The sequence below is a fragment of the Pseudopipra pipra genome, chromosome 26 (genome assembly GCF_036250125.1).
Source record: "Pseudopipra pipra isolate bDixPip1 chromosome 26, bDixPip1.hap1, whole genome shotgun sequence".
Classification (NCBI taxonomy): Eukaryota; Metazoa; Chordata; class Aves; order Passeriformes; family Pipridae; genus Pseudopipra; species Pseudopipra pipra.
In genome coordinates, this window is record NC_087574.1 from 1,709,992 (window position 1) to 1,720,988 (window position 10,997).

General features: G+C 61.9%; 1 protein-coding gene across 1 annotated transcript; it reads right to left on the reverse strand.

The window, feature by feature from the left end:
- Positions 1 to 7,123: 7,123 nt before the first annotated feature.
- Positions 7,124 to 9,677, reverse strand: FZD2 (frizzled class receptor 2). The gene has a single exon (XM_064636177.1). The coding sequence runs from the start codon at positions 8,956 to 8,958 to the stop codon at positions 7,285 to 7,287; it is 1,674 nt and encodes a 557-aa protein (XP_064492247.1). The 5' UTR covers positions 8,959 to 9,677; the 3' UTR covers positions 7,124 to 7,284.
- Positions 9,678 to 10,997: the final 1,320 nt, after the last annotated feature.

Consider the following 10,997-nt stretch of genomic DNA (forward strand, 5'->3'; position numbering starts at 1 on the left):
CCTGGTGTGCCAGTGCTCCGGGGAACCCCCAGAATGGTGGAATCACTCCGGGGGGGTGACAGCCCTGGGAACAGGCTGTAGTTTCACATGGGGAGGTGACACCAAAAGCAGTGGATTGGGGGGGGGAGGTGTCTTTAAGGCCATTCAACCCTTGGCTCTGTCTCCCTGCAGTGGGAAAAGCCTGGAGAGCAGACAGTGGGATGAGTGGTGTTGAGACCTGACCCACTGCCCAGCTCATTACATCTGCAGCACCGGGATGGATCCAGCCCTGTGCCCCCAAAAGGCACTTAAAAACACCCTCAGAAATGGAGGGATGATATATTTTGGCAATCAGAGGCCCAAAAAGTGGCTTCGAGGGGGGAATGGAGGGAGGATTTTGGCAGAGGAAGGGCCAGGGCTGCAGTGGAGCCACTGGCTCGAGTTGCTGTGGGCAAACATTGGGGTCCATGACCAGGGAGCCCCGTGTGCACCAGGCACATCCTGGAATTCCGGAGTCCATACACCCTGGCATTGAATCAGTGACTGGATTTAATAAATTCACCCCCTAAAAAAGAGCATTAAATGAGTTTTAAACCCCATGTCCACCCCTGAAACACAGCAGGCGTGGGTGTGTGGTGACAGGGGATGCCTGTCCATCCAGCCCTGCATCCCTCCATCCATCCCTCCCTCCATCTATCCCTCTATCCCTGCATCCCTCCCTCCATCCATCCACCCATCCATCCTCCATTCATCCATCCATCAACCCATCCATCCATTTATCCATCCCTCCCTCCCTCCCTCCCTCCCACCTTCCCTCTCTCCCTTCTCTTCCCTGGAGAAGGCAGACAAAGCCAAGCAGAGTGTTTGCCCTGCTGGGTGGTGATTTCTTTCCCTTTATTAATAATAATAACTAATAAAAACAATTAATAATTAATAAAAAGTGGTGATTTGAGCCAAAGGAATATTTTGTTCAGCCTGAAATGGCTGTTTTGGGGTAAAAGAGGTGGAAACAGGGAGTGGGATCAGGCCCTGGCAGTGCAGGGGTTATACCCTGCTTGGGTGACTCTGGGTTTTTGGGTACCCTCGATGGGTGGCCCCAGGGATGGGGGAAACAGTGCCATGGGGGAAGCACTCCCAGCTCTCTGTTTTGAGGTGTCATCCCTCCCCTGCTGCCCCTGCCCTGGCTTCCTCTGGGGCTGGCTGGTCAGAGCTGGACTGGGGGGCAGCAAAGAGGGGTCACCCTCAAGGTCCCTGAGATGATGGCTCCTCCAGTCCCAAACAGGGCAGGGACAGCCCCGACAGACTTTAACCCCTCCTGGCCCAGTAGGGACCAGAGTGAACACGAGGGCCGGTGCTCCCCTGCAGGGACCACCCTGGGGCTGGGCTGGGGACCCCCAGGGGCCCACCCAGTGTGGGGAGAGGGGGGGAGGGAACCCCACAGGCCCTGAGGGGCACCCACGGGGTGTACAAACATGTGTGTGTGTGTGCCTGGGGTGTTCCTGGCGTGTACCTGGCACATTAGTGGGGTGTTCCTGGGGTGTGCCTGGTGTGTGTCTGGCATGTTCCTGGTGAGTTCCTGGCGTGTTCCTGGGCTGTTCCTGGGCTGTGCCTGGCGTGTCCCTGGCGTGTGGTGTTTGCTCATGTCTGTGGAACAGGCACACACACACGTGTGCATGCACATGTGAGTGTGCACATACGTGTGCATGTGAGAGCTGTGTGTGCGTGGAGGCACCTCCATCCTGGGGAACCCCTTGCACGCATCCCCCTTCCCCCTGACACCCCCCTTTCACACCCCCCTCGAGCACAAACACACCCCCTTTGCACAACCCCCAAGCACAACCCTCCCCTTTGCACCCCCCCTTGGACACCCGCTCCCCTTCACACCTCCCGTGCACACCCCGCTCTCCTCCTCACCCCCCTCGCGCACACGCTCTCTCCCTGCACATCCCTCTCCGCCTCGCACGACCCCCTTGCCCCCCCCATTCCTCCTCTCGCCCCCCCACCCCCGCTCCCGCCCCATAATCGGCTCCAGCTGCACAAACATTCCCGCACCCGGAGCCGCCGCCGCCTCCGGAGCCGCCCCCGCCCCCCGCCCGGATCCTCCCCCCGAGCCCTCCGGGGCCCCCTGCCCGGACCCTCCCCCCAGACCCTCCCCCCGGCCGGGGCAGCCGTGCCGGACCCGCGTGGCCGTGGGGCAGCCCCAGGCAGGGCAGGGAGGGGGCTGGAGGGGAACCACGTCCATCCCACCTGTGTCCTTCCGTCCATCCATCCATGTCCCTCCATCCATCCGTGTCCATCCATCCCATGTCTACTCATCCTGTCCATGTCCATCCATCCCGTGTCCATCCATCCCGTGTCCATCCATCCCTTGTCCATCTATCCCACCCATGTCCTTCCATCCCCTGTCCATCTATCCCACCCATGTCCACCCATCCAGTGTCCATCCATCCCATATCCACCCATCCTACCCATGTCCATCCAGCACATCTCTGTCCCTCCATCCTGTGTCCATCCATCCTGTGTCCATCCATCCCCCCATCCATGTCCATCCATCCCTTGCCTGTTCCCCCTGTGCTCTCTGGAGGGCACTGGAGGATGGTGGGATCCCACACTCACCCATCCCACGTTCTCCAGGAGGTGCACCAGGATGGAGATTGGTCCCATGCCCACCCATCCTATATCCATCCATCATTATTTTCCAGGAGGGGTGCTGAGATGGAGATTCCCACACCTGTGTGTCCCATATTTCCAATGGAGGACACCGGGAATGACACAGATCATCACACCCACTCATCCCAAGCTCTCCAGGAGAACACCAAGACGCAGAAGTGGCCCCACATTCCCCACTCCCCCACCCTTCGGGTGGAGCCGGGTCCCGCTCGGCTCCGGGGGGCAGAGGGATGGGGATGGATCCCACTCCCATCCCGCGGCACCAGGGTGGGATGGCGGGATGGGGACAGGATCCTCCACCTGCCTCGGGAGCCGCAGCCCCCTGAGGGACCCCCGAGCCGCCGGGGCCCCTCCCGCTTCCCGGCAGCTCCGGCTCCTTTAAGAGCAGCGCGGCCGGAGCCCAATTTAGCCGACGGCCGCCTGTCCCCGCTGGCGCCCGGCCAGGGCTCGGCCTCGGCCGCGGCCAGATCCCGCTCCAGCGCCCGCCCCGGGGCTGGGGGGGCCGGGGGCACCCGGGGGGCCCGCTGCCACCTTTGGGTGCTGGGCCCCGTGGCCTCAGGTCCCCGATGGCTCCGTCGCCCTGGAGGTGAAGGCACACGGAGGCAGGAGCAGGCTGGGGACAGCCAGGGATGTCCCCACGAGGCCCGGGGACCTGTCATGCCAAATGATCATGGGGACACCACAACGAGATGTCCCTTGTCACCTCCCTGCTCCCCATCACCTCCCTCTGCCACCCCCCATGACACTGCTGGGGACTGGGACAGGAGGGGACAGTGGAAGGGGAAGGGTCAGGGGAGATGGACCCCATTGTCATCTGGGGCTGAGAATGGGACAGCCCAGGGACAGGGGAGCCTGGGGGCCATGGGGACAGAGCTGAGTGGGGGACAGGGTGGGTCCCTGGGGACATGGGACAGGACAATCCCAGGAGACAGGGTACCTGGGAATGAGGGACAGGACAGGCAGGCCACGGATATGGGGACAGGAGAGCTCGTGGTCAGGGCAGCCCATGGTCCAGAGGATAGGAAAGCCAGTGGCAAGCAACAGGAGTGACTATGGACTGCAGGACAGGAGCACTGGAACAACCAGTGCTTGGGACACACCACGATCCATCCTTCTCCCAGTAAGACCAGTTCCTTCTCTAGCACTCCCTTCCCTGCACTGGTTTCACCCCGGGGCTGCCTCTGTGCTGGGACCAGCACCCCGCGGCTGACCCGACCGTGGCTGCTCCTGGGGTCGTCCCCGTCCCCGTCCGCACCAGCACGAGCCCCGCGGGCACTGGTGGCACTGGTGTGATGAGTTGCGGGTGCTCTGGGGCGGCGTTTGCGCGTTAATTGACCCCCGCGGCTCTGGCAGCTGTGAAAACAGAGCGGGGCTCATTAGGGGACATCAAAGGACCCCCAGCACGGCCGGGCGGGGACACGGCCCCACCCGCCACCGGCGTTTGCTGCCTCTTCACTTGGATTAAAAAGGGAAGAGGAGGATGGGAATCACCAGGCTGGGAGGGCTGGGGACAGCCCTGAGCAGAGAGGAGGTCCCTGTCCCTTGTTCCCTGTCCCCTCTCCCCTCTCCTTGGGGTTAGTGGGACTGGGGGGACCCGTTCTCTGGGTGACCTGTCCCCAGGGTGACTTGGACAGGGGTCATCCATCCCCGGGGTTAGTTGGGTTTGGGATGATCTCTCCCCAGGGGTGACTTGTTCCTGGGGTGACCCATCCTTAGGGTCACCCATTCCCTGGGTGACCTGTCCCCAGGGTTAGTTGTCCCTGGGGTGACTCATTCCCAGAGGGATCCATCCTTGGGGTGACCTGTCCCTGGTGTTTGCCTGATCCAGGGTGCCCCATCCCTGGGGTGACAGACCAGGGGGTGGAGGGGACACGCACTGACTGCTGCTTGCAGACACCCTCCAGCGCCTCCCTGCTTGGGCTGCAAACAGCCCCAAGAGCCAAAAACCTCCAAAACCCCCTCAGAAATTTGGAAAAGGCCACATGGCACAGGATCCGGCCCAATTCCAACTCCAATTCCAGCTCCACTGCAGGATCCCGTGGGGCCCAGATGGGGGCACAGGGACCCCCAGTGGGTCCCAGCAGTGCCCATGGGGTGCCCTGAGAGCCCTCAGCACCCCTGGGGCTCAGAAGCAATCCCAGATCCCAGCTCTGTTTTCCAAAGCCAGGACATCCAAGCCTTTTAAAAAAAACCCTCCTCTCCCAGCTCCTGCATTCCTGGGTGGAGAGTTTACATTCCCCCCGTCCCCCGTGATCCCGATCCGCGCTTCGCCTCCGGAAAACAAAGCGGCCTTGGGTGGGAGATGCTTTTTGGGGAGCAGGACCTTCCAGCTGGATAAGAGACCCCCACGGGCAACACCCTAAAGCCAAAGCACCCAGTGCCAGGCTGGATACAGCCCAGGACCCCCATGGCAAGGGGGACCCCCCTGAGGTGGCACCACGAGGGCAGGGATTGAGGGGTGCAGGGGGTTCCCCCTCCCTTGGCTGAGGCTGGTCCTGCCCATGGCACCACCAGCACAAAGACAGCAAAAATCACCCCATTTTAATTCCCTTTCCAGAGGCTCCGAAGAAGGGGGGGGAGGGGGAGGGTGACAGGGGTGGCTGGGGTGTCCTGGGGGTGCCAAGGGGGTGCTGATGGGGGTCCCGACCAGCCCAGCCCGACCCTTAAACTGCTTCTCCAAACCACAGAGGAGGGGGAAAAAAAGCCCTGGATAAGTTTCTCCCCCTCTTCTCTCCCCCTTCCAAGTCATCGCTGGAAAATTAAACCGGATCCAAAGAGTTTTTCCTTTCCAAAATGTGCTGGAGAGGCACTGCCTTAACCCCTTCGGCTCCTTCCTCGCCCACATCGCAGGACTGGGATGTTTCAGGGGGTTTTGGGATCGTCCCAGGGCTTTGCTGGGGGAAGGGGAATGGCACAATCCCCCCACGATCCCTCTTTGTGCTCCAGGGATCCCCAAACCCTCTGGAATGCTGGAGGTGAGAAGCACTGAGGCTCCCTGGGGCCGGTTTTGGGGCACCCCCGGGGCCAGTGCTTCCCGGCCAGGTCTCCCTCTCCATTTTGGGAAGAGTATTTTTTTTCATTCCAACTAAATCCAGCTGATTAAATCCATCCTTTCCCCCCCCAGCTCCCCGCCTGGAGCTTGTCCCTCTCCAGTCGAAAATCCCAATGTCCCCCCTCCAGCATCCCCCAAATCCTGACAAACTGAACCGGATTTGGGACCTGCTTCCTCCGGAGCCTCGGGATTGGGGGCCCACCCCAGCCAAACCCCTAATCCCAGAGAAAATGTGAGCTATTTCCTCCAGGAGGGGGGCACAGGAGAGGCCCCCCCTCCCACTGCAAACCGAAAATTCCTTATTTTTTTGGGTTAAAAAGCTCTTTTTTCCCTTGCAAGGCGCTTTGTTCCAGCTGGAGGGAGGCGCTGGCTCATCCCCATGGGGCGATGGAACTGGGGGGCCCCACAGCATCCATAGGGACCCCTCTCAGTCCCCCAATTTAATCCTTAGGGCTGTTTTGGGGGAAAAAAAACCCAACAAAACAAAGCCCTCAGGAATAATCTGGTGGTTTTTTTGACTCGTTTGTATTTGGGAAGGATTGTTCAAAAAGGAATTTGGGAGGAAAACTCATCGGCCAAGTTGGGGGGGGCCCAGGAGGAGCCCCCGGGGGGAGCAGCCCCGGCCCAGGGTCTCGTGGGAGTGAACAAAGGGGTGGGGAAAGAAAAATCCACTTTTTTGGGGAGTTTCGAAAGGAGAGTGAGAAAAATGGGCTTTTTATTGGGTTTTTTTGCCTTTTTTTCCCCCTTTTTTTTCCAGGGGCCGCTGGAGCAGCAGCCGGGGGGGAGCTGGGATGGAGTGGGAAGGGGGGAGCAGGGGGCTGAGAGTCCTCTCCAGGCTCGGCAGCGTTTTTTCCCTTTTTCTCCTCTTTTTTCTCTTTTTTCCCTTCTCTTTTAAATTTTTTCCCCAGTTCCTTTTTCTCCCTTTTTTTTCTCCTTTTTCTCCCTTTTTTTCCTCCTTTTTCTCCCTTTTCTCCTCTCCTTTTTTTCACTCATTTTCCTCTTTTTTCCTCTCCTTTATCTTCTTTTTTTCTTATATCTCCTTTCCTGTTTTTTCTCCCTTTTCTCCTTCTTTCCTCCCTTTTCTCCAATTTTCCTCCCTTTTCTCCCCCTTTTTCCTTTTTTCTCCCTTTACACCTTTTTCTCCCGCTTTTCCTGCCTATTTTTCCCTCTTTTTCTTTTTCTTTTTTCTTCCTTTCCTCCTTTTTTCTCCCCTTTCTCCTCCCCTTTCTACTTTTTTATTCTACTTTTTTTCTCTTCTTTCTTCCCCTTTTTTTCTTTCTGTCCTCCTCATTTACCTCTTTTTTCACCCCTTCCTTTTCCTCCCTTTCCTGCTTCCCCCTCTTTTTCTCCTATTCCCCCTCCCTTTTCTCCTCTTTCCTCCCCTCCATTTCCAAATTTTAAATAGAAATATATATAATTAAATTTACAAATGCTATTTACAGGTTTAATTACAAAAAAAAAAATCAAAGAGAAAGAGAGACACCCCTTAGACGTTAATAAATCTAAAAATAAAAAATATATAATAATCCCCCCCTCCAAAAAAACCCCAAATTTCAGGCCGAACGGCGGCGGGGCTGGGGGGGTCACACCGTGGTCTCGCCCTGCTTGCTGTTGGTGAGCCGGGTGTAGAACTTCCTCCAGGAGTGCAGGGTTTTCCCTGACCATATCCAGAACCCGGAGGTGATGCCCACGATCAGAGTCATGAGATACTTGATCATGTAGACGGTGAAGTCGGGGGTCATGCGGGGGGTGAAGTGCAGCGGGCAGGGGATGGCCAAGCTCTTGCAGTTCTGGCTGATCCAGCTGCGCTCCCAGTGCTCCCGGAACGCCTGCTCGTAGAAGTAGCAGGCGATGACGATGGTGGCCGGGACGGTGTAGAGGACGCTGAAGACCCCGATGCGAACCATGAGCCGCTCCAGCTTCTCCGTCTTGGTCCCGCCGTGTTTCATGATGGTGCGGATGCGGAAGAGGGACACGAAGCCGGCCAGGAGGAAGGAGGTGCCGATGAAGAGGTAGACGAAGAGCGGGGCCAGCACAAAGCCCCGCAGAGGGTCGATGTTGTTGAGGCCCACGAAGCAGACGCCGCTCAGCAGGTCCCCGTCGATCTGCCCCATGGCCAGGATGGTGATGGTCTTGACGGCCGGCACGGCCCAGGCGGCCAAGTGGAAGTACTGGGAGTTGGCCTCGATGGCCTCGTGGCCCCACTTCATGCCGGCGGCCAGGAACCAGGTCAGGGAGAGGATGACCCACCAGATCGAGCTGGCCATGCTGAAGAAGTAGAGCATCATGAAGAGGATGGTGCAGCCCTCCTTCTTGGTGCCCTGCACCACTGTGCGGTACCCGTCCTCCTGGAAGCGCTCGTTGCAGACCACCCTCTCCTCCAGCACAAAGCCGGCGATGTAGGCCACCGACACCATGGTGTAGCACCCCGAGAGGAAGATGATGGGCCGCTCGGGGTAGCGGAAGCGCTGCATGTCCACCAGGTAGGTGGTGACGGTGAAGAAGGTGGAGGCGCAGCACAGGACGGACCAGATGAGGATCCAGATGCGGGCGAAGCGGATCTCGTCCTCGTTGAAGAACATGTGGCCGTCGGGCCGGGCGGGCTCACAGGGCGCCGCGCAGTCCTTCTCCCCCAGGAACTTGTAGTTGAGGTAGCTGGGCACCTTCAGCGCCCGCGGGCAGTGGAAGGGGTGGTCGAGGGTGGCGTAGCGGGGGGCGCCGGGGGTGCCCTGGCCGGCCAGCGGCGTGGCACTGGTGAGCAGCGCCGGCGAGCCGCCGTCCTCCGAGTGGTTCTGCCCCACGCAGATCTGCTCGGCGCCGTGCCGGGGGAAGTTCTCGCAGCGCAGCCGCTCCGGCCACTGGAAGCCGAACTTGTTCATGAGGGCCTCGCAGCCCTGGCGCGCCCGCTCGCAGATGGAGCGGCACGGCGGGATGGCCTGCTCCAGCACCGTGCACACCGGGGCGTACATGGAGCACAGGAAGAACTTCAGCTCCAGGGAGCACTGCACCTTCACCAGAGGGTAGAACTGGTGGACCTCCAGCCCCGCGTCCTCCTGGTTGGTGTGGCCCAGCAGGTTGGGCATGATGGTCTGGTTGTAGGCGATGTCGGTGCAGAGCGGGATGGAGATGGGCTGGCAGAAGCCGTGGTCGGGGATGGAGATGCCCTTCTCACCGTGCAGCTGGGCCCGGCCCGGCGCCGGCACGCTCAGCCCCGCCAGCAGCCAGGCCAGGGCGGGCAGCACGCCGGGGGGGGCCATGGTGGTGCCCCGAGTCCCTGCGCCCCGAATTACTGTGCCCGGTGCCCAGCCGGACGGACCGTCCTCCCGTCCGGGTGTGCCGTGCCCGGGGCTGCCCGGATGGCTCCCGGTGATCAGCTCTGCCGTGCCTGGCGTGCCTGGACGGCTCCCGGGGACCCCGGTGCTTCCTGGATGGCTCCCGGTGATCAGATCTGCCGTGCCCGGTGCTTCCTGGATGACTCCCGGTGTCCGAATCCGCCGCGTCCGGACGGCTCCCGGTGCTCAGCTCTGCCGTGCCCGCCGCTGGCTGGACGGCTCCCGGTGACTGGATGCTCTCAGCTCCCGCCGGGATGACCCCCGGTGACGGGACCCGCCGTGCCCGGTGCTGCCCGGACGGCTCCCGGTTCCCGCTGCCCGCCTGCCCCGGGTTCCCGGCGGGACGGCTCGCAGTGTTCCGATCTACCGCTGCGTCTGCTCGGACTTGGCGCTCCCGGTGCTCGTCCCAGACACTCCCGCTGTTCGTCCCAGTCACTCCCGGTGCTCCGCGGCGCTGCTCCCGCTGCCCGGACTTGGCGCTCCCGGAGCCGCGGGCGAGCGACGGGTCGGGGAGAGGGGATGGCGGGGGGTTGCCAGGCGGTCCAGGGGGGTTGCCGGGCGGTCCCGGGGGGGTCCCGGGGGGGTGCCCGGGGCGCGGGGAGCGGAGCGGCCGCACCGGACGCTCCCGCCGCCTTTGTGAGGGGCAGCGCCGCGTCCCCGCGGGGCGGGGCCAACCCCCCGAGCCCCGCCCCCTCCCGGCCCCGCCCCGCTACCTAAGCCAGTCACATTCAAACCTGGCGGTGGCCACGCCCCCCCGCCCCTGGCCACGCCCCCTCCCGTCCCGGGGGTCACCGGGGCCCCCCCGGCCCGAAAAGTTTTTCCGAGTCGGGAAAAGTTCCCCCCCCGCGCCGGGGTGGGGTCGGGCCGGGGCCGCGATGAGAGGGTGCTCCCGTGTCCCCTGACGCCGCCCGTGTGCCCTGTGCCTCTCGTGTCCCCTGCCCTCCGCCTTCCGTGACACCCCCCGTGTCTTCTGACACCCTTCCCCCCGTGGCCCCTGTGTCCCCCCACCCGTGTCCCTTTCGTATTCCCTGCCTCCCGAGTCTTCTGCACCCCACCGTGTCTTCTGCACTCCGCCTTGTCCCCTGTGCCTCTCCTGTCCCCTGCCGCCCTGTCCCCAGCCCCAGTGTGGCCTCTGCCCCTCCGTGCCCCTTACACCCCCCCGCGTGTCCCCTGACACTCCCCGTGTCCCCTGTGCCCCCTCCAGTGCCCCCCGCCCCCCGTGTCTTCTACACTCTGCATGTTCCCTGTTCCCCACCGTGTCCTCTGTCCCCCCCCGTGTCCCCTGTGCCTCTCCTGTCTCCCCTTCTCCCTGCCGTGTCCCTGGACATGCCCCATGTCCTCTGCAACCCCACATTGTCCCCTGCGTCCCCCCTGTGTACCCTGCCACACCCCGGGGTTCTCTGCACCCCTCTGTGTCCCCTGTGCCCCTCTGGTGTCCTCTGCACTTCCCATGTCCCCTGACTCCCCACTCCATGTCTCCCCCCACCCATGCGGCTGCTCCCCCCCAGCCCAAGACCCACATCCCCCTGATGTGTTCTGGAGGGTCCCCCACTGTCCCCTGATCCCACTTTAGGGTGCAGTGGGGCAGGATTAGCCCCCTTGTCCCCCTGAAGCCCCCCCAAAAGCAGGGGTACCTTGACCCCAACACTCCCTGTCCCCTGGTGTCACCCAGGTGGTGCCACCACCCCGTGGGGTGCCCACGGCCACTCTTGGGTGCTGCACCCCCACAGGGCCACTGCACAGTCAGGGGTGTCCCCAAATCAGCCATGGGGATAGGGGACATCCCCCACCCTGCCCCCCACCACCGGCCCCACAGCTCCCACTCCAACCAGGGCCGTGGTGAAGGGAACCTCTGTCCCCAAAAACAGGGCAGGGGGAGAGAGCCATGGGGTTGAAATGCACTGGGAGGGGCTGGGACACACTTGGGGGGACTGGGACACACTGGGTGGAACTGGGACACACTT

Bases quoted from the DNA above. Each gene is read 5' to 3' on its own strand.
- FZD2 (XM_064636177.1), bottom strand. From the start codon at position 8,958: ATGGCCCCCCCCGGCGTGCTGCCCGCCCTGGCCTGGCTGCTGGCGGGG.